Here is a 24,106-nt window from a genome sequence, read left to right on the forward strand (position 1 = left end):
ATTTAATGATAGGGTCAAAGGTTTAAGCACACATGGTTGTAAATCAAGGGTTTGTATTAAAGTGCAAACATTGCAGGATATATGTGATAAAATAACCAAAGAATTTCTGACTGAACAAACCCTGACAGTTTCTGCTATACTGTCCTTATCGCCCAACATATTTGTGGCAAACACAATGCAATGACTGTCGTTCACTTCTTATAGGCGGAATTGTACTATTTGTTATAATTCAAGCTGACCCATTCACCATGTTAAATGTCATCAACCGAATCCTTTCAGACTAGGATGTTTGGTTAAAAAAAAAAAAAAAAAAAAAAAAGACTGTGCAAACCCAGGTTGAATAAAAGTGAATCTTTGCTTTTATTATTGATTATGAAAATGAACAGGCACCTATTACATGGAGCTTGCACATCCCAGAACAAAATTTCAAATATAAATAACACCCCCCCATTAGTGTTGATCACTCACAACAACCTGCAAGCTAAGTATTCAAACCACATTGAACAGAAAAAAAGAAAAGCAACCTAAAGAAAGAAAGAAGAAAAAAAAAGAAAAACAGCACATCCAAACCCTTGTAACATATTCACTCACAAGTTTCTCAAAAACTCCACTGATCTACTGCCCACGGGGTGAAGGCCTTTTGTCCCTGCACGGATGCCGTCGCGACTCCATTTCTACACAATCGTCTCAGTCCTACCCTCTAACTCCTCGCAGCGCAGCGACGGATGACAAGACCAAATACTATGAAGCTAATAATAATTTTAAAAAAAATCATTGGTTAAATAGATGTCTTTAAGTTATCAATATAGTTCTTTTTGAGATAGCAGTGTGCTGTGGTAATCTCCTCTACAGTATAGAGCATCATCACATTCACTCAAGTTTATTCAAGAAACTCAGCTAGAAAAACAAAACAAAAAAGGAAATACAAACAACCCAAGATGGTAAATTCAAGTATCTCTGACTGGCGAAAAACTTTTTTTTTTTTTTTTTCCCAAAAATGGAGTGATTACAGTCTGCAAAGACAACAGCCTCTGGAGGTGAATTTCGTAATATTCATCCCCTAAACCATTGTCTAAGTTATGGAAAGACTAAAAGTGGTCACGATGTTTGATGCCAATAAGAAAAAGCAGGGTTTAAAATTGCATGCACCCCCACTGTAAAACTACTATTTTGTTTTAAACCAACGTACGTGTTTGTTGCCGACTGTACACATCCTAAGTAGCAAAAGATGCAGACTAACTTCCAATGAAATAAAGCACTCCCATTATCATTCTGCTATAAAGTAAATGCATCCTCTGCTAAGTTCTTTCACATCATCCAACAATTTAAAGACTTATGTACAATAGTTTCAGACGTGTTATAAGTTTACAACATAACAGTCTCTTTTGGTGAAAATATAGTTAAATTCAAAATATCTCATAGGTATCTTTTTAGAGGTGATCTCTTTATTGAAAAAAGTACCTGAGCCAAAACTCTGACCAGGGGGAATCACAAAAGCCTCATCTTTATGACTTCTAGAAAGACTCTCCTTTGTAGTCATTCATAGCCGTTCTGGAGATCAAAGATTTAAATTAAATAACATACAAAAAAAAAAAAGCTTAAGATTAATCAAAAAGAACCATACTGACCCATCAAAACAACCCCCCCCCCTTTTCAAAGTATCAGCTTGTTGAAAAACAGTACCAAAAAAAAAGACATTGAAATCAACCGTTTTAGAGGAGTTTAAAGCATGAATTAAAAAAAAAAGGAAAAAAAAAAAAAGCATCATACAAATAAAAATGGATCATGCGGAAACTTTCTCTTACAAACATTCTTTCAATGAAAGAGAGGCCGCCGCACATCTTAAAGGCTGGACAAGTTAACACTAGCAGAGCTCAGTCCAACTTTCAGAGGAGACGAACACCAAGGTCATCAGCTCTACCGTCATATCTGTCCTACTCTCGTCCGTACCGACATTCTGTCCATCGGCAGGAAGAACTGCAACCGGCTGCTCGTTTGGAAGATGAAGAAGAACAAACTGCATGCGCTCTCGACGCGGTGGCTATAAACTTAAAAACCTCGTGAATGGAGGACTGCTAACAGTACGACCTGCAAGGTGGAAATAGCGTACTAATGGTGGCTTCTTAACCTAGATACTTTCACAGTGCATATCATAATTGTAATAGTTCAAAGAAAAACAAAAGGGGAAAAAAAAACTGAGGAACAGATGAAGCATTTTTCGGGGCTTTTGATGGTCAAATCCCTTCCAGAAGCCGGTTAGATTTGGCATCCATCCGTTTTTATTGCACAACACAAGGACTTTAAAATGCACCCACGCAAAAAAAACCAAAAAAAACGTAACAATAAAAATCTGAAAACAGGAATTAATATTATCTCTCTACAAACCTGCCTTTGTCGCTCACTGCACTTTTTTTTTTTTGCCAAAAACTATACATCTTGGGTGCGTCTAAACGTCTTTGCGTTTGTTTCTGGTTTCTATATTACACCCGACTAAAACATGCAGCCAACTGCCCGTAATGGGTGGGGGTCGGGGGGGGGGGGGGGTCAAAAGTCAAAAGCCTCCTGCGCATGGTGTCCATTGTTCCAGTCAAAGGTCAGAGTTCAAAGACTGAATGATTAAAAAGTGCTTTACGTAGGTCAGTAGGACTTCTTTCTTCTACGACTATTACAAAGTTTGTACATTAGCACGTATCATCTGTGAAGGCAAACAAAAAAAAATGTCATTACAATGTCTTAAGAGTTTGAATTATTTCGTGTCAATCATTAGAAAAAACAAACCAACAGATGAAGCCTGGAGATACTCACCGTGATACCACCATTTTGTTTTCTTTGGATTTTTGTTACACGTTCTTACATAAAAGGAGTTATCAGGTGGTCGTCTCTGCAGAAAAACGAGAAAGAATTAGATTTTTAGCCATTAATGAGAGCACAGTTCACGTCGGCCCATTTTATTTCTCCCCGAAACAGAAGCAGCGTTACCTTTTCTTTGCAGCTGGACAACATGCTGATAATGCTAAGACAAACTGATTGCACTGAGAGGGCCGGCGACCAATCTTCCGTTAGAATGGATAGACAGATGTGACCATTGCTATACACGTGAGGGTGGACAGGTATATTCTCTCCTGTGAACATTACCTGCACGGATGAAACAAACAGAGATGTTTAAGAGTAAATCTGTGACAAGTTTTGGTAAACTGTGGTGCAAGATTGTGAAATGCTTGTTGGTATTGAAATGTGACTTGCGGTATGAGCTCAGGCTTAAACCTTGACAGTGACATGAGGCTCTGGGATTAGGACAGAGGGGCCCGGATGGGGGAGAACAGGACACTAAAGGCAATGGGTCTTATAAACATTCAAAAAAATTCTTTAAAAAAATGGTGCTGAGAGTGATGGCAACCCTTGAAGATAGAGGAAGTGTGACAAGAACTGGAGTCAAGACTTTAAGTGCTAAAGTAGAGTGAAGGGGGAGTTGGTGAAGAGGGTGACAGTGGGCTGAGGCAGACTGGCACCGGACAGGGCCTCACAGGAGAGTGGAGCCTCCACATAAACACAAAACACTGATTAAACATCAACGCTAACTCAGAGCACGTTGCTGACAAAACAATCTAACTTACAACTTGTTTCATTATCTCATTGTGCTACTGAAGTTTAAATTCCGTCTTTGTGAACTATTGATGTAACTTTATGGGGCTGCATAGTGATGTCGTAGTGAGTACTCCTATTTTCCTCAGTTCAAGTTTTGGTTGGGCTGGAGGGGGATTTCTGTGGGGAGTTGGCAAGTTCTCCCTGAGTGTGCATGGGTTTTCCCTGGTTTCCTCCCACAGTCCAAAAACATGCACCTGAGATCAATTGAAGACTATTAAATTGCCCTTTGATATGAAAATGCCTGTATATATGGCTGTCTGTCTCCGCAATCCTAATTTGGATAATCAGTATAGAAGATGGATGTCTGGACATCAGCTCAGTTGAACGAAGGAAACAGAAGGTTTTTTTTTTTTTTTTTTGCAGCGTTAATAGATTCTTATGGGCAAAACAAAGAAGCACCAGAAGTCAGTATGCTTAGTATCTCTATGCTGGGTTTCTATAGAAACGGTGGCTCCAAGCTGATAATGCAAGAGAGTCTCAACGGAAAAACTGGCTGCATCACATGATGGTTAAAAAAGCAAAAAAATTGTGTCATAATAAAAAAATAATACATTCGTGGGAATATCCGAAATGAACACAAATGCTCCAAGATAATGTATTTCAGCGCAATGCTGCACACACCAAGCTAATGCTGCACTGCAGCAGCTGATAGCGAGGCTGATAGAAGCAGGAAGAGGAGTCCAACAGTGGACAACGTTGACAGCTCGTCCGTCTTAATTGAACGGCCGGTGGCTAAGTAGCTCGGGTTATCTGATTTTCTCTATACTGGCTCGTTATCTATTTTTAGGGGGGCAGGCTCGTGATGAGTGAAACAAGGCTGTCGAGTTAACCTAATCCCATCAAACATGGCCTCAGTAGGACCAGCCTGCTGGTTTCAATGTCATTGAGTCAAGGATCCACTGCTCCCAAGCCAAGTCATCCAACTTACAACTACAGAGCATGAGCTTTTTGTGTGTTTGTCATTGTGGATATAGATTATTGTTTATCTATTTGAGAATTTGCCACCACTGTGCCTCCAGTTATTACAATATAACTAGCGACCAGTCTCAAAGTTTAATGTTCAACCAGACAAGATATGGAAACAGAATATTAACAGTTCACATCTATGTAGGGATGTTTTCTTGTCATTATCACCATCTTTTATCAATTACTTTCAATCTGGACCGAGTGATTGGATTTATATCATCACTTCAAGAAAAGCAACTGCTGTCCTAGTTCACTTATTGTTTTGTTTTTTTAACTTTTTATCAAGAATAATGGACAGAACATAAAGCTCAGTGATGCAGCAGTGAAAGATTAACCACCTCATTGCTAGTTAAGTTTTAGCATCAAAGCCAAACTGTGAGGAAAATGTGTTAAGGCATGCATGATGAAGGTTGAAGAAACCGCATGCACTGTCAAACAACAACCTTTTGCCAACATTAGTGTGAGGAGAAACACTGTGGAAGGTAGAATATTAACAAAATGTACCACAATGATGAGTCATTGAGGTTTCAGTTGCAAAAAAAAATTCAAGGGGGGGAGAAAAAAAATATGACACACGAATACAGGACATGGCTGATGGATATTTCATTGTATTTTGCACCAGAACTCATCATCTCATCAGTCATCAGTTAGTAGTTTACTATTTCTACATGTCTTAGAACACTGTTGGCCATCGGGATGCTAGTACTATTGCAACAATGGCCTGTGAAAAAAATCAACCTTAAATCAAGATGGCAAACGGCATTATTATCAACAAAACATCTTGTGGTAAGTTTTATTTAACACCCCAATACAAGATGATAACTCTACTCAACTTAGATGCATTCTCTCAGCTAGGTACAAAGCATAGGAATTCAAACTTCCTCCAGATTCACTCACATAATCACAAAAAGCCAACTGAGCTTACCTGAGGTGAATCAAAGGGGTATCGACTACTAAATTTGAAAAGCAGCTGAAATTTCTCTCCTTCATACAGTGTGCCGGGCGCTCCCTCCATATCTACAATCCATCTGAAAGAAGGGAACAAAAAAAAAAAAGAAGGTCAGTCGTGCAACTGAGGAGAAATAAAACATTGCACCGTTCCCATGAAGAGAAACACAGGTCAGCCAAAACACAGCACTCATAACTATCTTCTTTATAGTTTATTTGAGACACTGGTTTCACAAACTGGATGAAGAACCACCTCGTTTGGTCTTTTTTTGAACGCTTCCTGTCAAATGTCAGCATCACATTTCACACTTCCTTTCAGACACAGAACCGCTCTGTGTTTTAGGAATAAATAGAGTTTCATTTCACTGCGTCCCGGCCTGTCCTGTGTTGTATCTCATGATGTGTAAGAAGGCAGGGAGCATTTATCAACATGGTTACGCTGTTCATGTTTTAATCCAGTGCGTTAAAATAATATGCAAGAAAGGAGTTGATGAGCATGTATGAAATCAGATATGAATAAACAAAATAAAATATAAATCACACAACGTCAATGTGAGCTGCCAAATCTGTACGTGTGCAATCAAAAGCTTTTAGTTTGACTCATTCCAGTGACATTCAATATACAGCTGGGTTATGACAGTGGTTTAGCACTAATGTGATACTCTATTGATCCAGTGGACAAAATCTATTTTTCTCTTCTGTAGTCTGGTTACAGAACTCTGCTGAGTGAGCTGTAGCAATGCAATCCAACTCTGAAGATTAAAAGTACAAGTCTTTGTGATCAAAGTGTTGCCCGCACCACACCGTCATTTTTTGCCTGTGAATAACAGGACAAAGCAGCATTGCTGGCAAACTAATCAAATGTTTAGGTCCATTGAAAAGCACTTATTGGCAGTAAAAACCTCAGAGGAGAAGATAAAGCCACAGTGATGGAAGCAACGCCATTTCTAACCTAATGTCTTCCATGCCAGCAGAGCAGATAGGACACCATTGAGACTAGTGGCAGCTATCTGGGTTCGTAGCACTGTGTCTCTTTCAAATCTAGCCTGAGGCACTTTACAATTTGGTCCTACATATGCGGTCACTTCTCTTTTAAAAGGTCATCCTTGGAAAGCCAGAATGTCAGAGAGGAGATTCATGTTTTTTCTGGAAACTACATGAAGTGCGAGTGATGCCTGATGCAACCCATACTAAATACAGTCAAGGTCTCCGAGGACATGATGCTCAAATTCCCCATAGCCTGATGATTATAAGAACCAGTCAACAAAAATAATACTGAGCCGTTACTCAGGAGGGTTTGCATGTGGGAGCCGCAACAGCACTTAAAAGCAGCAATTTCCCTGTCCGCAATGGCAGACTCACAACACCATCACGCTAAGCTATCTGTACCAGCATGCAGTCATCTGAAAGACTGTGATCTAATGAGCAGCACAGGGTGCCTGAGTGAATTATGCAAACAAAGGATAGGCAACTGAAAACACATTATCTCCACATGCGCTGCAGCGTCAGAGGCAAGGAACAAAGTGTTTGTATCTGCCTTCTTTAGGAGTCACATGACGCTGAGGATACATTCTTCATCATGCCAATCTCCCAACACGAGCTAAACAAGTCCTTCAACGTCAGCGGTGAACACGACAAGGCACGCCCACACACACCACCTCAAACCTGGGATACAGAGTGACTGTGGGAGCCAGATGAACTGGTTTTGAGAGCCAAGTCTTGTCGAACGTTCATTCAATCTCAACAGTTGTTTACCATCGAATGAGCTGAGAATGTCAACATAATGGCTCCGCTAAGGTTGCGAGGGTTCTTTTAGCTAACCCTGCAGCATGCATAAGAAAAGAAAGTGATCACTTTCAATGGCAAGAGTGAGGCCACATCCACATGAGTCAAACTAATCTTTTTTCTCCCCGGGGTTCTCTCAAAAATTTCATCCACACGTCACTGTGAACACGGCTTACAACGAGGTATAACGGCATGTAGTACATATGCCAGGCCTTTAGGGGCGCTGTGACTCACCAAAAAACGCAAAAGCCAGAGCACATAGAAGTGGCCCTGCTCCTCCTCCGGCTAGTGTCAGTAGCTTCTGCAGCTCAACTGGAGCAGGTAGTCCGTGATGGTTGTGGTTATTAGGCGACATCGCGGACCGCCATAGGGGGTGATGACATCATCGTTTTTCCACAGATGATCGTCATTGCCGTCCACACCTCACAGCCAAGCCGGGGTTTTAGAAATTCCCCACTCTGGGACCCGTGTAAAAACAAAACGTTTTCGGGCTTCTAAAACGCTGCCTGGTGTGGATAATCAGCCAACAACGGCTCATTTACGGGAACCGGCGTTCTCGTGTGGACGGCCCCTGAGTTTCAGCAGCTCCCTGGAGGGTTCGCCACCGAGGTTCATGTCACCTTAATGTTTGATTAAGCTCAGTTTGTTTTTTGTTTTGTTTCAATGCTGTGTGAGTTTCCTCACACAACCTGAGCAGTTTAGGGTTAAGTTTGCTTAAAGACCGACAGCAGGAAAATTAAAAAAGATGAAAAAATGGATGTCCAGACAAAGATGAAATGACAAATTGGAAATGATCAGAAGTTTTGGGGTTTTTTTTCCACGCTTCCCAAGGTCCTTTTGTTGGCCGGATCCAACATGGGAGGTTAGTTTTTGGCCCACAGGCTCAATATATGACTCCCTTTCTTTAGACCACTACTGCCCTCCAACAAGATAGCTTTCAGCAAAAAAGACATTTCATCAACAGCCAGGAGTTTGGTTCAAGATCAAAACTCCCAGAGCTTTTGACACACATTTCTATCATTACCAAATCAAGTATAAGGAAACATCAAGTCACCCAGACAGAAATGTCAGCTAAGTAGCTCCATCGCTGGCTACTCTAGCCTGACTCCACTGTGCCGACCATTAAATATTTCATCAGGATGAATAGTGACACTGCGTTAAGAGACACTCCTAAGAAGGCAGAGCTGCCACTCACTGACCCCAATTCCTCCACACCAGACACCGCTCCGACTTTGGGTCTCACTTCTTCTTCAGGAGCAGCCTTTGACTGGACGTGATGCACCGGGCATGCTCTCAGCAATGCCCTCTCGTAGTGATTCAACGTGACATTTCAAAAAGTCACATTCAATTTGTGCTTAGTCATTGATTCATACCTGCCACCGTCACAGTAGGTGACAGAAATCCTAATGATTGACGTGTGGTGTAAATGCCGCCACTGACCCTGGTGAATCATTTCAAATAAATAAGAAAAAATAGAAGACGACAACTTACTGTGTGATGGTGTTCTGTACACTTTTCTCGTTGAGCGTCATTCCTGGGGGTGGATCATTTTGCAGGGCTAATAATTCCTTTTGTAGCCTTTTCTGTTGGGAGGGAAAGTGTGTGAGTTTGAAGTATTGAAAAAATGCATCCCTCACATCCTAGCTGAAGTTGACATGGTGCTTTTAGAATTCATTCTAAACTAAATATTCTACTTTGAAAATCTGTATGTTATATAAATGTATTTTCTTTATTTTTGTATCATTAAATACCTTCTGTTGACTTTGTGTAATTGTTTGTAAGAGTTTGTTTCATTGGCAGTGCAGTTTGACAGCTGTGGCATACATTTCTAATGAAATTGATTAAAAAAAAAAAAAATCTTCCCTGCTTCATTCGTTAAGAGATCCTCAATTAAACAGCAATGATTAGATTTATAATCACCTCATCCACAAAATCTATCGGTGAAACACCGGGTTATCACTGTTAATATTGATTAAAATTCACACAAATATAAATGTTAAACACAATAAAGCAACAATACAAGTTCTCCAAAATGCACCATCACTCCAAACATTGCAGTGTGTGTGATTTTAGCACATTTCAGCGTTGAGAAATTAAAAAAATCAGCAAAAATAATGAAATAGTTCAAGGAAGGGAGGTACTATATTACAAGCTCAAATTGGCTCTACACAGATTTCACTGCACCTGCTCAGACAGGCTCAGATAATGGTGACTGAAGATACGCTGCATTATTTCTTCTGTAGCTTTTGAGGACCTTTTACAGTCACCAGGTCTGGTTTGAGAGCTTTAATATATTACCTCTGGAATTTTTGGCATCATCATAGAGGCCATATTTTGAAAAATACCTCACAAAGGTGAATATGAGGAAGGATACAGATGGACACTGTGTGATACATGGCATGCTTGTTTTAGGCATGAATAGACTTCAGATGTTTGAGATGTTGACGTCATAATGTCAACATTTGGCAGAACTGTTGATTTACTTTGTTCAGAAGGGGTGTTTCAATGTAGTTGATCCAAATTTCATTAAAATTATTCGGATGAGTGCCAATCTTTAAAGTATTTTTCATATCATAAGACATTATTGTTATTACTGGTGAAATAAAGACCTTTTCTCATGCTAGTTAGATGCCTTTAAATCAAATTAAGTGGTATCCATTTACTTACAATCTGCAACTGCCATTACAAATGGTAATGTTTAGCACTCAAGCTCGATTAGTGATTTTAATTCATATCTACTACAGGAAAGACAATACTTTTACTTTTTTCAATACGAATATACAAAAAAAGGCTTTGGGCTGTACAAATTAAGAATAGCATAAGTCAATTTAAAATCTAATATATATATACACACACATATATACAAATATAAAACTATTATGGGCCCAAGTGAATACTATTTCTCGTAAAAATAGTTTATTGTTCTGTTTAGTTTTTTTTTCCAATGCGACAATAATAAAATTATACAAACAATAAAAGCAAACCAAGTCATTCTACAGGAACTACCTAATGGTTTTATGTAAGGAGCGCCTGATCGGCCCATGTCCCCAAACATTTGTAAAGGTTGAAACTCCACCGTAACATCGTCAGACGTCTCTCAGAAACACACGAACAGTGCGAACCAATTGGTCTAATGAGTGATCGGCTCAGCGTCATTGTGAATACGGGAGGTGAAAACAGTGTTTGTGTGTTTTTTGTTGGTTATTTTCCAGAAGAAATCTCCCTTTGCCTCGACTCGGCGGTGCACCTGTTCGGGAGGAAGCCGCCGCACCGCCTCGTTTAGCTGCTGCTTGACGGAGAACCGCGGACCGAACAACCGCTGACACCCGATCAAAACATCAGCCCCGGATTTAAACCCACAACTTTACACGTTTTACGTTTTCCGCCCGTGTGCTCGCGCACAAGCAGCCGCTAACGCTTAGCTCCAGGAAGCTCGTCTCTAAGCTCGCTTCAGCCTGCTGTTGATGATCATGACGATGATGATGGTGAGCTAGTTGTGTTGCTAGCAGCGAACCTGAGCCGTGAACAGCGAAATTCACTCTTTTTACTTCGACGTCACTACTACGCGGACCTCACTCACGAACAAATAAGAAGCGGTTAACAACAAGCATCAAACACGTCGCGGAAAAGCCCCTTCGTTATAAATACGGGACCGCTGTCAATTGTATCCTTACCTGCATCGACGCCATGATGGAAACCCCCCTGCATCAGGGCGCGGGGGAGGGCAGTACGTCAGGACGTCACGTGACCCTGGGAGGACTTGTTTTGACAGCAGTGAACGTGCACGCTGACGTGCCGCGTCACAGCGCAGAAACGCCCTCAGACAAACCTTTAAATTTATTTAAGCGTCACAGTGTTTTTGTATAATTATTATTTTACTCCTTTATTTTCACAATTTCATTATATAGTTCCACTGGCCTATGTTTTGCATTTTTGAATTACTTCTTTAATGTGATATTATCACACACACACACACACACACACACACACACACACACACACACACACACACACACACACACACACAAAGCATGATAATTTGCTGGTTTGGCTCTTCCGTAATAGGTAATTGACTACAAATAAAGTTAAAGAAACGTGTTTTAAACTTATTCATTGAATATATATGGATATTTTTTTTAAATAGCAAAACTGCAATTTACAAAATATTTATGGCATAGTAGCATTCCTCTAATGTTAGTCAGCTGCGACTCATCCAGAGTCCTCACAAACGCACAAAGGCTGGAACATATCACACCTGAGCTTCAATTTCTGCACTGGCTTCTGTGTGTCAAAGACTTCAAAATCTTACTTCTGGTCTATAAATGTTTGACTTTTCATGGGCCTAAGAATTACTAGTCGAATATGAAACATCCAGACCCCTGAGGTCCTCAGGAAAAGGTCTACTCAATGTTCCCAGAGTCACAAGAAACAGCATTTACGAATTAATCACAGATTAAGATTCCTAATCGCTTTGCTTTAATGTATTTATTTTATTTCTGCTTATAGCACTGCGAATTGCCTTGTGTCTTAACGGTGCTATATCTAAAGAAATTTGCCTTGCCTTACATTTTCTGATAAGCAATAGACATGAGGCACAAAATACAAGACAATTCTGTATTATATATACAGCAACAACAGACTAACAACTAAAAGGTAAAAACATAAAAAGGAAGAAGCTAAAATAAGCAAATAAGATTACCGGGTAAGTGGAAATAAAGGCTGGGGTTTCACTGTAAGGTTAAAGTGAAGGTTTCACAGCTTTCTTTATCTCCATACATTTAAAAGATGAAAAACAGTGACATATGTAGTTCCTTATGAAAAGTGTGATTTTTTTTTTTTCCTCTGTAATTATACCAAAGGTTTTTTAAAGGGAATATTTTTAACTGATCATCATAGGCACAAACCTTGAGGCAGCAGTGGCCCAGAGAATAGAGAAGTGACAGTGTAACCAGACATGGTTGCTGGCAACTTCACTCCTTCGAAATTCCCAAGCAAGGGCTCAGGTTGAATCAAGAAGAGCACTTAGGTTATAATGTGGACTAAATGGAACATGAATATCACATGATCCTCTGAGGCGACTCTGGAAGAGCAGTCCAAACCCATCACCACAGTCACAACCAACACAGTGGGGATTTGTGCAGCACATGTGAAAAAAGGTGTGGTTAGACCCTCAATACCAAGGCAAATCAAGGTGTGTTGTGTTACCCACTATTTCTTCTATTGTGCTTCAGTTGGAATTCTTTTTGTTTTTGTTTTTCAACATTATAAATATCATTCCTATTTCATTGTTGTTTGTTGTAAAGCTCTTAAAACACTGCTTATTTGAGAGCGCTATTAACTTTGTATTATTATTATGACAGCATATATAAATGCATAGCCAATGAGGCCACACAGAATGCAGCAGTGTTCGGTGACCTCTACTAAAATATGATTGCCCTACCTGACTCCAATGCTAAATTTAGCTATTGTCTACTTTTGCTTTATTAAAAGTCACATTCATGTGCAACAATTACACATGATCTGATAAATAATACGACCACAAAATTAGAAATTCATCTCAAATGAAACTGTGATTACCTTTGAGATACCATCTCCCCTGACAGTTGCTTATAGCCTCTCCTGTCTCTGAACCCATTTCATTAAATCCCACTGAACTCTCAGCTCAAAACACCTTGAAGCATAAATATGTCCAAACTGGACACGTCCTCATTTCCTTTTGCCCATCACTGCCAAGCTCTCTAAAGCACCAGATGTATCTTCATTTACCTGCAAGAGCAAACTTTTTCTAACATTTTATTCAGCTGAACTGTAATCTGAACAAACCTTCGAAGGTTTCCTTTGAGGAACATTAACCTTCTCTCCTATTGAGCTGAGATGTGATATAAGCTCTCGCCTGACAGGTTTCAACAAAGAGCTCAAAAGCAGAGCGCTGTAGTGCAGTATATAGATGCACTACGCTGAACTTAAGGTGTGTTTTTAAAGCACAACTATTAGGAAAAGACAGTAAAAATGTGTCTTTAAGTTGGTCTCCACCAACTCATCTGAGTTCACTTCTATTGTTCACATCCTATTGAGCAGCAGCTCCTGTCCATATTCTTTGCAGCCCAATGGATAAATAATTGATTTTACAAGTATTGGTAGGATGAAGGTCATTTTAAGCACATTTGAACCAGCTATAAAATGGAATAGTTCTTATTAAACTCAATAAGGATTATTATAGGTTCTGAAATATTAAATGCAGGCATGTTAATTTCATTTAGAAATGTACAGTTTTTTTTTATTTTTATTTGATTAGGTAGAAGTGTTTCTTTCCATTATGGTAGAAGCGACCAGTTTGCCTTCTGCTCGTCCGTCCATCCATTTATGGGCAAAGACAGGATACAGACACCCTGGACAGGTCAACTCTTATAATTTCCTATCCCTTAGTCTCTATTTCTATTTCCCAGACTCAATAATCTGGCTTTGCTGATGTTGTTTGGATCAAAGTCGATATACATGTCACTGACTCCATGAAAGGATTTCAAACATTCCTCTGGTACAATTTCAATAGATTCTAAATCATTACTCAGAAAACATCAGTCACAACTGCTCTTTACTTAAAGAGTCAGATAAATCAAAGGATTTTAATTGGTTTTTCTCATTCAGTCCAACAGAACCGAACATACACCATCTGTTCTAGTTAATCCATTGTAAAAGGAAATCTCTGATTTCAGGTGTTTTTCTAATCTTTATAATTAAACAAGTCAAAATGCCAAATCTTTATGGCATGAAGTATGCATGTGTTAATGAGGTTTTACTTTTATGCCAGCCTTTATTCCAAACTACTTTCTGAAGCTCCAAATTGGTCAATCTACATTGTCCCGATGTACACATTATCTGAGCTGCACTGTGGTGAAGTAGTCAAAGTTCAACCCTTTACAGCAAGTAAGTTCAAAGCAGGACTTGGGGATTTTTCTGTGTACAGGATGTAAACAGAAGAATTATTACTTTTAACTTAATAAAAATTTGACATTCTCATTTTTATGCAGTTTTTGATCCTTTTGTTTGAACGTATTTCATAATCTTCATCGTTAAAGTATCTCCCATCGTCCAAAAATACTTTAATTACTTGGTGACTTTATAATAGACTGGATTCTTTGTGTTGTCCTGGATTAGTGACACATCCTGGGTGTAACATGGCTTCACAATCAGCAGGGTTTGGCTCTAGTGCACTGCGAGTCAAGCAAAGCTGTTTAATGAATTTACATATTTCTTACCCTGGATCACTTGTAAAAATGAGCCTCTGTATTGCATGTTTTAATAGGTTATGTAGTCCTTCAGATTTGAATCTCATCTTAATTCAGGGGAAATTATTCATGATCACAGATCATCATTGAGATTTAAATTTCGACTTCAAATTTAATTTCTTATTGGAGATGAACATCTGTTCAAGGACTACAGATGATAGTGTGCCTAGGCGTTAATTCTACTACAATTACAACAAAAAGTGAAGCTGATTCATTGTGAACGTGTCAGATGGAGTTTGTGTGAAAATAATGTAGGAACTGGAAAAAAAAAAAAAAAAAAAAGGTGCTCACCAAGTAGTTCTTTATTACGATGGAGAGCAGAGGAAAACGTTCTGCTGAGGGGGCACCTGTCACATTTTTTTCTGTCATATTCACATTTTCTATTAGATGAAGTCTTTCAATACTAATGAAAATATGACAGGGATGAAACAAACAACAACTGAAAGCACAAAAAAGATTTCTAATGACCGAGATAGCAATACAATTTAAATATTAAAAAAAAAAAAAAAAAAAAAAAAAAAAGTGGAACTAAGACATTATTTTTGTCTTTAGCAATCCAAAAAGTTGGCAGCCATGAGCAGTTCCAGTGCGATCTCCGGAGCGATGGGGAATTCTGGGATTTCAGTGGAGCTGTTGGTGTACCGGACCTTGTAGGTGAAATACATGCAGACCTTAGACAGGACGTGAGATGGGATCTCCCTGAAGTTCACTTCATTGGTTTCATTTTCAGCAAATTGTCCTGTGGGCAGACAATTTCACGACGTGTCAGCAGTTAAATTATTTATGCAGAGACCATATCCAACTCCGGACGAAGCATTCAAACTATTTATTTTTTCTAACTATATGGGGAATTTTTTATCCTTGAAAAAGGAACAGGTTAATAATGAAACCCAATCTGGTGTGAGTATAGTGCCACCAACTGGACAGGAAAATTCACTAAATGAAGAGAAAAAAAAAAAGAAGTAATTTTAATCATGATATTTATGTATTGCAGACTCAACCTCCAGCCTAGCCACAGTCGATTGATCTCGTAAAGCATCAACACGGCCCATTTGATTTAATAATTGATGCAGAAATAAATAGATACAGCTCTAGAGAAACAATAACTCACAGCAATCACTTTTCACAGAAACTGAAATTGCATAATGAACATGTTTTGAGTCACAAAACATACTTCACTGTAAATTAGTTGTGTGAAACTAGTTTTAGTTGAGGGGCCACATTTAAGACCCATCAGGTCTCAGTTAAGGCAGGGGAGTGAAATGGCAGCATAATGACTTATGAATAACTTCAGTTTCGGTATAGAAAGTGCCTATGGATTCTGACAATATTCCCATTAAATGCCCCATATTCAACATCGAGGATTTAAAAAAAAAAAAAAAAAAAAAACCCAGAACAACCTGAAATATTATTTGCCTCATCTGTTTAACGATCGATAGATCGATACAACCTCCAGTGGACTCATTTCCACAATCAGGTACTGTTAAAGATTAGTGATGGAAAAATGTCATTCCATCTTTTTAATTTCTAGATTCAGCAATGTCATTTAGAAGGCTGTGTTTGCCATTTCTGATCTAACCGGCATCTGAAAGCCAGGCAAAATCTCTAAATGTCTCTAAAAGGGTTAAAAGGAAAGCAAGCAGGATTTTTTAAATACAGCTGGTTTAGGGATATGATAACAGTTCCTCTTGTTCCTTAATACAATGACATTCCTCTTGTATTAGTTTTACATGTGATGCATTCATAAAGTATTTTGACTCTTTAAACTGATGCAACATTTGTTTAAAGATAAGAGTTTCCCATTCATCAAAACATAAGATCATATCAGTTCCATCAATGTCACAATTCAGTAGTTCAAGACATAAAATTGAGGAAAGTGAATGTGGTCTCAATACTTTTAATGCACTGTAGGTATTCAAGCTATAAAAAAAAATACTAACAATCCTGCAAGGAAATGGAGTAAACTACTTTCACACTTTTGTTTGACTGCTGCCAATTAGTATAATGTTAACAGGCTGTCCCCTTTAACAGTCTTTCAATGCTGTTATGCCTTTATTTTGCATTACAATCAGTCTTTGTGTGGCCTTTGTGCTGGTATCGGAGGTAGTGAAAGAGAAGAACTGCACCCGACATCATGCATGAAACTTGCTAAGGAAAACCAGACAAGGGCTAATTCCAGTGGTCTTTGATTGGTACTGATCTGATTAAGAGAGGGGGCGTCACAACACTATGAAATCATATCAAATCATTTGGATTTTGTTTCTGGATAGCACAACAATTTTCAAAAATAAACTAAACAAGGCAATCCCAAACAACAGCTTTGACTTTGCGCAAATCTTTACCTGGGCCACTTAGCATAGCTTTGATAGTGCCCGATGTTAGGGCGTGTTCTCTTTTCACGATGAATTCGTGGCCATCTGAAGAGATCAGCTTCACATACATGGCATCGGGCCCTTCACAGCCACCATAAGTTCTCTCTTCGCCGTCTGTAAAGTATCACCAACAGACAGGACAGTCTTTTAACACTCTCTTACCTCTAACACACAACAAGCAAGATCATGACATCAGAGCAAACATTACAATAGTCTGCCAATTTGTCAGACTGTGTGAAATGAAAAAAAAAAAAAGCTGCGTTGAAAATGTCGGGGTGTACTCAGTGTTAATTACTCACCCATCCTGCTCCGAAGTGTATCAAACCTGAAACAGATATGATCAACAATCAGAAACGACGGGGAAGCAGCTACAGCAGATAATCAGATCAGTTACAGGGACTATACGAAACACGTCTCGGACAACTGGACAACGGGATTTCTGTGATATTTATAGCAAACACTGCGACAAATGGCACATCAGCTCGCTACTGCATAAAAACCGAACTATGAGCCGAATCTCAGTGGATTCAAATATACATGTTGTTCACCAATTCAAACAGAGTCATACAGCAGCTGGGGATATAAATATTTACTTTCTATTTTACGAGATTGTTAGCGAGTTCACACCCGTCAGCGTTAGCTAGAACAGGCTAGCGAGCTAGCGCACCGCAAAACACTCGATATTAGTTTCCATCTTTTTGTCACAGTTAGAAAATGAGTCCCGACAATAAGTCAGGAAGGCGAGGCGAGATATTATAAGTTGTTGTGAAAACACATCAGTGTTTCTTACCGTTGCGAAGGTGGGTTTTCGGCGTGTTTCAGCTAACGTTAGCCACCAGAAGATACAAACACCGGTCCGCACAGAATGTGCTCCGTAGAAACCGGTTCTCGAAGAGAATGTTCCTCTTTGCTATTTAAAAAGAATATATTATTAAAAAGCTATTGTTTTTGCTGAATCCAAACTAAATATTAAAATCCAGATAGACTATGATGAAAAAGTACACAGTAATGTCGAAATAATGTATCAAAATAATATGACAGTAACTTCTCTTGTAAATACTCTTTGATGTGTTTTTCTGTTGAATTCATTATTCCATGCTTTTAAAAGTCACTGTTTAGCCCTGTCGATGTTATTACTTAATGTTACTTATTAATTTTTTTGTTTAGTCTAATTGCTATTTTAACTTTCTATTCAATTTATTCTGTATGTTCTATTGTGTGTGGGGCAAAACTACAAAGAACTTTCCTCTGAGATAAAGTATTTCTATTCTATTCTATTCTATTCTATTCTATTCTATTCTATTCAATTCTATTCTATTTTATTCTAATAACATTTGTCAGGGTGAATGGAACTTGGACCGCATTAACTCACCGGCAGCTCTTTTTAAAATCTTAATGATGAAACATACAGTAAATGAATGGAGCAATATTAAAATTCATGCAATGCAGAGAACTTTCCTGATCAGGACTGGACAACATTGAGCAAAATGACTTGTCATATTCAGCGCTGACAGGCCACTGTCCTATTTGTCCTGCAGGGGGCGCTCGCATTTCAAATGAACCACTCTGAATGTGCCTGGTGGTGGTGATGTGCAGCAGCAGGTGCTGCGTGGACACGACAGAGACATAAATCCGGTTTCAAAAAAGAATGACAGCAGGAGAAGGCATGCAATCTGCACTTTAATAGATTCTCCAAAGTCGAGCTGGTTAAGATAAATAATCAATCTCTACAGTAAAGATTACTACGTTTGACATATTTGAACTATAAACAGAGTATTGAAAGCTTTTTGAGCATTGTCTGGCAAAATGAAACAAACACTAAAAAAAATCTGTGTAACTCAGTTTGTGATTCATATACTATGTAGACTATCACCGCTCAACAAGTGTTTTACCTATGGGACTGTGTGATCATAGGAGGGGACATTGAGTTGTCACAGACAGGTTCAGAGTGTGACTTTGCACAGAATTTTTTTTTTCTCCTGCAGGAAAAGTGATGACTGTTGAAATGGGAAGCTTCTCAAGAAGAGCAATCCGAGCTGTGCCACTAAGAACAGAATACTGAGCGTGCCTGTGGTATTGGTGCTTTATGTTCCAGGGCAGGATGGTAAAGAGTTTGAATTTCAATGCATGTCTTGTGTTGTATACACAACTTTTCTTTCTCAAATTGAGGAGATAGTTGCAACACAGTTGTCATTTTAGATGTCTGTGTTTAAATGGTTGTGCCCTTTGTTGCTATCAGATGTCATTGGAGAAGTTGGCAAAGGTGACATCTGACCCAGTATTGCACTTACAATAATACCAGCTTCAGCTATGCTGTCAGTTTGTGCTCCAGAAAGTTCCAGTAACCTCTGTGAGACTACCCGTGTTGCTCTCTCTTTCTCTCTCTCTCTCTCTCTCTCACACACACACACACACACACACACACACACACACACACACACACACACACACACACACACACACACACACACACACACACACACACACACACACACACACACACAACCAAAAACAATCACTGACCTTCCAGTCCCCCATTACACCATAAGTGCTTATGGCCGGAGCGGGCGGGTGGCGGCAGGAGCTTTGAAGTCCCCCTGATATGACCCACCCGGCTGCAGCTGCTCTCAGCTCTATTTTTGGGCCCTTCAAACAGGGCTCCTTTAACACACACACACACACACACACACACACACACACACACACACACACACACACACACACACACACACACACACACACACACACACACACACACACACACACGCACACACACGCACTCGCACACGCACACACACACACTCTCTTGTTGTGCCGAATGACAACATCTACCCCTTGAACAACTCAACTGTACACGTTCTGCCGTCACACTCCCTTGTACGCACGTGTGGGATTCTGGAAATTGTGAGATACAGTTAAACTGCTCGAAAAGTCACTTGTCCATCTTGCTGTTTGTTAGGTTATTTCCAGGTTTGCACATCTTTGACATTCAAATGTGCCACTTCTTACATGGTTTATGTGCTGCTCACACAGTGATATTCCAGTAATGAGGTTCCCATATTTGCTCCTTTTAAAGGCTTAATTTCTATGTAAAAGTGATGTTATGGAGTGAATGTAGGCTATGTCCCAAATGCCCATGTTCAACCAGCAAGTCTCATTTCCATCAGCACCACTTGTTTCACTTCCACAATGTCGGTCAAATGTCAATACATACGATCATTTATGAACAGTACAATGGCTCTGGTAGAAAATGCCTGAGTGAAACCAGGTCAGAATTTTAGTCATGATAGGGAAAGATGGGGGAGGAATGTCTTTGGGCATTTCTTCTCTGAAAAGAGAGAAAGGCTTGTCACAATGAATTTGTGGGTATACTTTCCTTTTGCCTGCAGCCAATCACAATATCCTGCAGTTCTCCTGGACCTCTGCTCAGAGACTCATGAGCCAAACAACACTATCTCATTGACTAAGAGCTAATTATGATCCAAATTTATTTTATGATGCTGAAATTACTACAAAAATGCACATACGTTAAGTGAATATGTCATCTTTTGTATATGATTGTTGTTTTAATCAATGTTTTGGTACTTAAGTATTGAAGGGAATCATCTGTGAGTCAGGTTGGAGGGTAAGCTTTTAATCAAGCATGTCGACATATTTGGGTACAAGGACTTTTCTTTCTTTAAATGAACATTAAGATCATTGATGACATAACAATTTCCATTGTGAGATTGCCAACTATTGTTAATTGATTGACTTTGCTTATTTAAGATTCCTGAATTTTTACAAAATCATGACTAAAGCTATGACAATTCATTTTACAATAGCATAAGCGCCATTATGTGTTGTGTGTTTTGTTTTGGTATTTCACAAAATATAAGCTGTGGTGGAATGTTCACATTAAACCAGTGCAAGAAACAGTATAGGTTAATTTACAAACATGTTCCCAACAAATCTTGTGTATCACGCTTCCTTAAAAATTACTCATGAGACAATATGACTTTAAAATTAAAATAGAATATTTAGCAGCAAGTCAGAGATAAATCCTATTATTTAGATCCTTTTAGGTTATGAATAGTGAAAAACGTATATTGTGGCTTGGAAAATATCCTTGAATAGCACACAGTGGTTAAATAATTTTTAATTGTTGACTATTTCAATGTGTGCCAGTGTGTGAGACACACAGTCTCACACGGTGACACTTTACACACCAGAGTGGTCTCTGCAAACTGGTTCTGTCGGTTTGGAGTCTCTTCATGTGTTTCTTGGATAAACAGACGTGCAGGTTGCTGAGCTGTTGATCAAACAAATGTGTCACGGAGAAATAGGAGCTACCTGTGAGCCAGAGGAAGGAACATCGCGATGATCCAGTCATTAACAACACACCCTGCAATGCAGTGATGATTCAAAACAGCCAGCCTGTGCAATCCATTGAGATAAACCACTTTTCTCCGAACATGGGTGTAGGCAGAGAATAAAATAACATCTTCCAAATGATTTGAGAAGTCCATGCTTGCTTATTTCAACAAAACACCGTCTGCTTACAGCCTGTACTTTGCTCATGATGAAAGCTTCAACAGACACATAAGTGGATGTGACAACCATTTACTTTCAATAGCTTGAGGCGAATGCATTATGTTGAGGCCTTGCTAGTTTGAACTATAATGACTCACCCTACAGCCTGCTATGATGAAAACCCTCCGTGGAACTCGCATGTCGCTAAATAAACACGACGCAGAAAGCCTTGTGCTTAAATGGCATACGTCTGAGTTGTGTTGATCTTTTGGTGGGCACAAAAATGGCACGGTGCAACCTGCATACGAGCTTGTGACGAGAAAAGACAGCAGCGCATGCATAAATGATAAGGCAGATAATAGTTTACTTTAGATGACAGAGTGACAGGTTTATAGTTTTATAACTGAGATTTGTCTCTGTGTAAATATAACAGATGAAGTGATGCTAAGCTAGGTTGGCTATGCAAGGCATGGAAAGGGGATCCGCTTAATACTGATGTCTTAGCTACAGTTTTGAAAAAACGCTGGCCACTGATATCCCCTCACTGCTTACAAGCCTTAATCCAATTTTAGAAACACAACCAAGTTGCTTTTGCTGGATGCTTGGTCTCAGAGAGGGACGTTAAATATACACACATGAGAAACTCCTGTTTTCATCCTCGTGAGTCGAAGCAAATGAGAAATATTATTATCATGATCATTTCTCTGTGCACTGCTATCGAAGCATAAGTACCCATCATAGAAGCATGGATTGTTATGAAAAAAAAGAGCAAGAATCAAGTTTTTCTTTTCTTAATAACTAACGCCTCTATAACTCCTGTGAGTATTTAGATGCATTTAATACAAAAGGCTTCCGATTATTAAAACAATAAAGAAACATAAAATAACCGTTTGGAAAGTTAGAAAAGACAAACAAGCCTTTCTGCAGCTTCTGGAAAACACAACATAAATAACTATTATGCAAGAAGGAACATTAATAAATGATGTGTTTCGATCTCACAAATTTTAAATGTATTGCAGCTCAATATTAAAAAAATAAATCATGTAGGAGTGCAGGGTGAGGTTGTGGCTCGCACTCACCTCACAGTGAGAAAATCCCCAGTTTTGAATCTGGTTGGGGGTCTTTCTGTGCAGTGTTTGCATGTTCTCCCTGTGGATTTTCACTGGGTGTTTCCCACAGCCATACAAAAAAACCCCATGATGATATATGAGTTTGTTTTGAATGATTGAATTCGGCTACAACTGTTGCGATTATGTTCTTTAATAGCAGGTTTTTATGAAATGCTTCTTTTAAAGTTTATTCTGTGATTTATGCATGATCTTGAAGTCAGGCCTTTATGGAAAGCTTCTTCCGCTTGAATTTGCTTTTGATAACTGTGAAAACATGAGAGGCACTTTTGAAATTCTTTGTAAACAAATTCTACGACAGCACCAAATTGAGACGCATGCCACTGTCCTCTTGTAAGGCGTTCATATTTGTCTCCTGTCCAGCAGAGGGTAGAGCCACCTTCACTGTGTACAAATCAAATTACAGAATAATCTTTAGCCTGGTAAAATCATAGATGTCTCTGGAATTTGTTAAACAGCCTCTAAGAAGGTGAGACATGCTTATAAGGTTTCGGTTTATATTTGTCCAAGACAGCCCGTGCAACCAAATCTTGCCCAGCTTGCTGCGCCATATTAGAATAGTAACAGAGATATTCTATACTATTATTGACAAGTTTACTTTTACAGAGGGGTTTTAAGTGCCAGGATTATATATTCTTCTGTCAATTCATTTGGAAAGGAAAACGTCTCATTATAAAAATCTGTGAAGCTGTAATTGACGTTTAGAAAAGGAAGCCAACGTGTCCACCGACGAAACTGGGTGAGATGACACCCTGCTGGTTCTGCAGACTCTCGTGGAGTCAGGGCAGAAGGCACAACAAGTGCATTACATGGCGTTGCTGATTCCAGGCAGGTGCCACCGCTGGTGTAATGCTACACTAATCCAAGGCTGACCAGCAGTGGAAACAGTATGAACTGACCTCAGACAAACTGGGGCACCTGCCTGCACCCGCGCCGCTAATGTGAGACCCCGACTCGTATACTTTGATTCTGTGCCTGGTCTTTTCCCCCCGGATCTCATTATGAGAAGGTCATCATGAGGCCACCACTGCTGTGAGATGCATAGGAGTCAACACCAGAGTAGAATCTAAAACAATCTCACGAGAGAGATCAAAACCGTTGGTTCTTTCAGTCTAAAGTCGACACTTTTCTGATCGTTTTTGAACGATGTATGTAAATGATAAATTCAAAGTACAGTGTCATTTAAGGTTGAAAGCAACCAGGGTCCCAGTGTGTGTGTGTGTGTGTGTGTGTGTGTGTGTGTGTGTGTGATGGGATGTAATCTTTCTTTTCGCCAGCATGTCTTATTTCAAACTATAATGTAATATAAATTCAACAGAAACAAACTAAAATAATAAAAAAATAAAGCATTAGTCAACAACCGGATGTGATAATTACAAAAAATATGAAAACAATAATAAAAAAAAAAAAATTCTATTGCATTATTCAAATAGTGAAAGTGACATATGTTTTAGATTTATTTCAC

The 24,106-nt window shown here is 39.1% G+C and overlaps 2 protein-coding genes across 2 annotated transcripts; both read right to left on the minus strand.

Moving 5' to 3' along the window:
- Positions 1-338: 338 nt before the first annotated feature.
- ube2wb (ubiquitin conjugating enzyme E2 Wb) lies at positions 339-11,096 on the minus strand. The gene is made up of 6 exons (XM_080489377.1): positions 11,019-11,096; positions 8,836-8,927; positions 5,537-5,639; positions 2,980-3,135; positions 2,806-2,881; positions 339-2,695 (listed from the first exon to the last, which is right to left on the minus strand). Exons 1-6 carry the CDS (start codon positions 11,031-11,033, stop codon positions 2,682-2,684), a joined length of 456 nt encoding a protein of 151 aa, XP_080345503.1. The 5' UTR covers positions 11,034-11,096; the 3' UTR covers positions 339-2,681.
- A 3,819-nt stretch (positions 11,097-14,915) lies between these two features.
- eloca (elongin C paralog a) lies at positions 14,916-19,637 on the minus strand. The gene is made up of 5 exons (XM_080489877.1): positions 19,526-19,637; positions 17,793-17,912; positions 17,302-17,327; positions 16,973-17,116; positions 14,916-15,369 (listed from the first exon to the last, which is right to left on the minus strand). Exons 3-5 carry the CDS (start codon positions 17,303-17,305, stop codon positions 15,179-15,181), a joined length of 339 nt encoding a protein of 112 aa, XP_080346003.1. The 5' UTR covers positions 17,306-17,327; positions 17,793-17,912; positions 19,526-19,637; the 3' UTR covers positions 14,916-15,178.
- Positions 19,638-24,106: the final 4,469 nt, after the last annotated feature.

The sequence above is a fragment of the Lipophrys pholis genome, assembly GCF_963383615.2.
Source record: "Lipophrys pholis genome assembly, chromosome: 20".
NCBI classification, from domain to species: domain Eukaryota; kingdom Metazoa; phylum Chordata; class Actinopteri; order Blenniiformes; family Blenniidae; genus Lipophrys; species Lipophrys pholis.

What these genes read in the sequence shown, in the direction of transcription:
- ube2wb (XM_080489377.1), bottom strand. An exon ending in GTACAGAACACCATCACACA is followed by an intron (nt 5,640 to 8,835) that starts GTAAGTTGTCGT and finishes CCCTTCTTTCAG; the next exon opens with ATGGATTGTAGATATGGAGG. An exon ending in TGTCCAGCTGCAAAGAAAAG is followed by an intron (nt 2,882 to 2,979) that starts GTAACGCTGCTT and finishes GTTTTTCTGCAG; the next exon opens with AGACGACCACCTGATAACTC.
- eloca (XM_080489877.1), bottom strand. An exon ending in AGCTATGCTAAGTGGCCCAG is followed by an intron (nt 15,370 to 16,972) that starts GTAAAGATTTGC and finishes GTCTGCCCACAG; the next exon opens with GACAATTTGCTGAAAATGAA.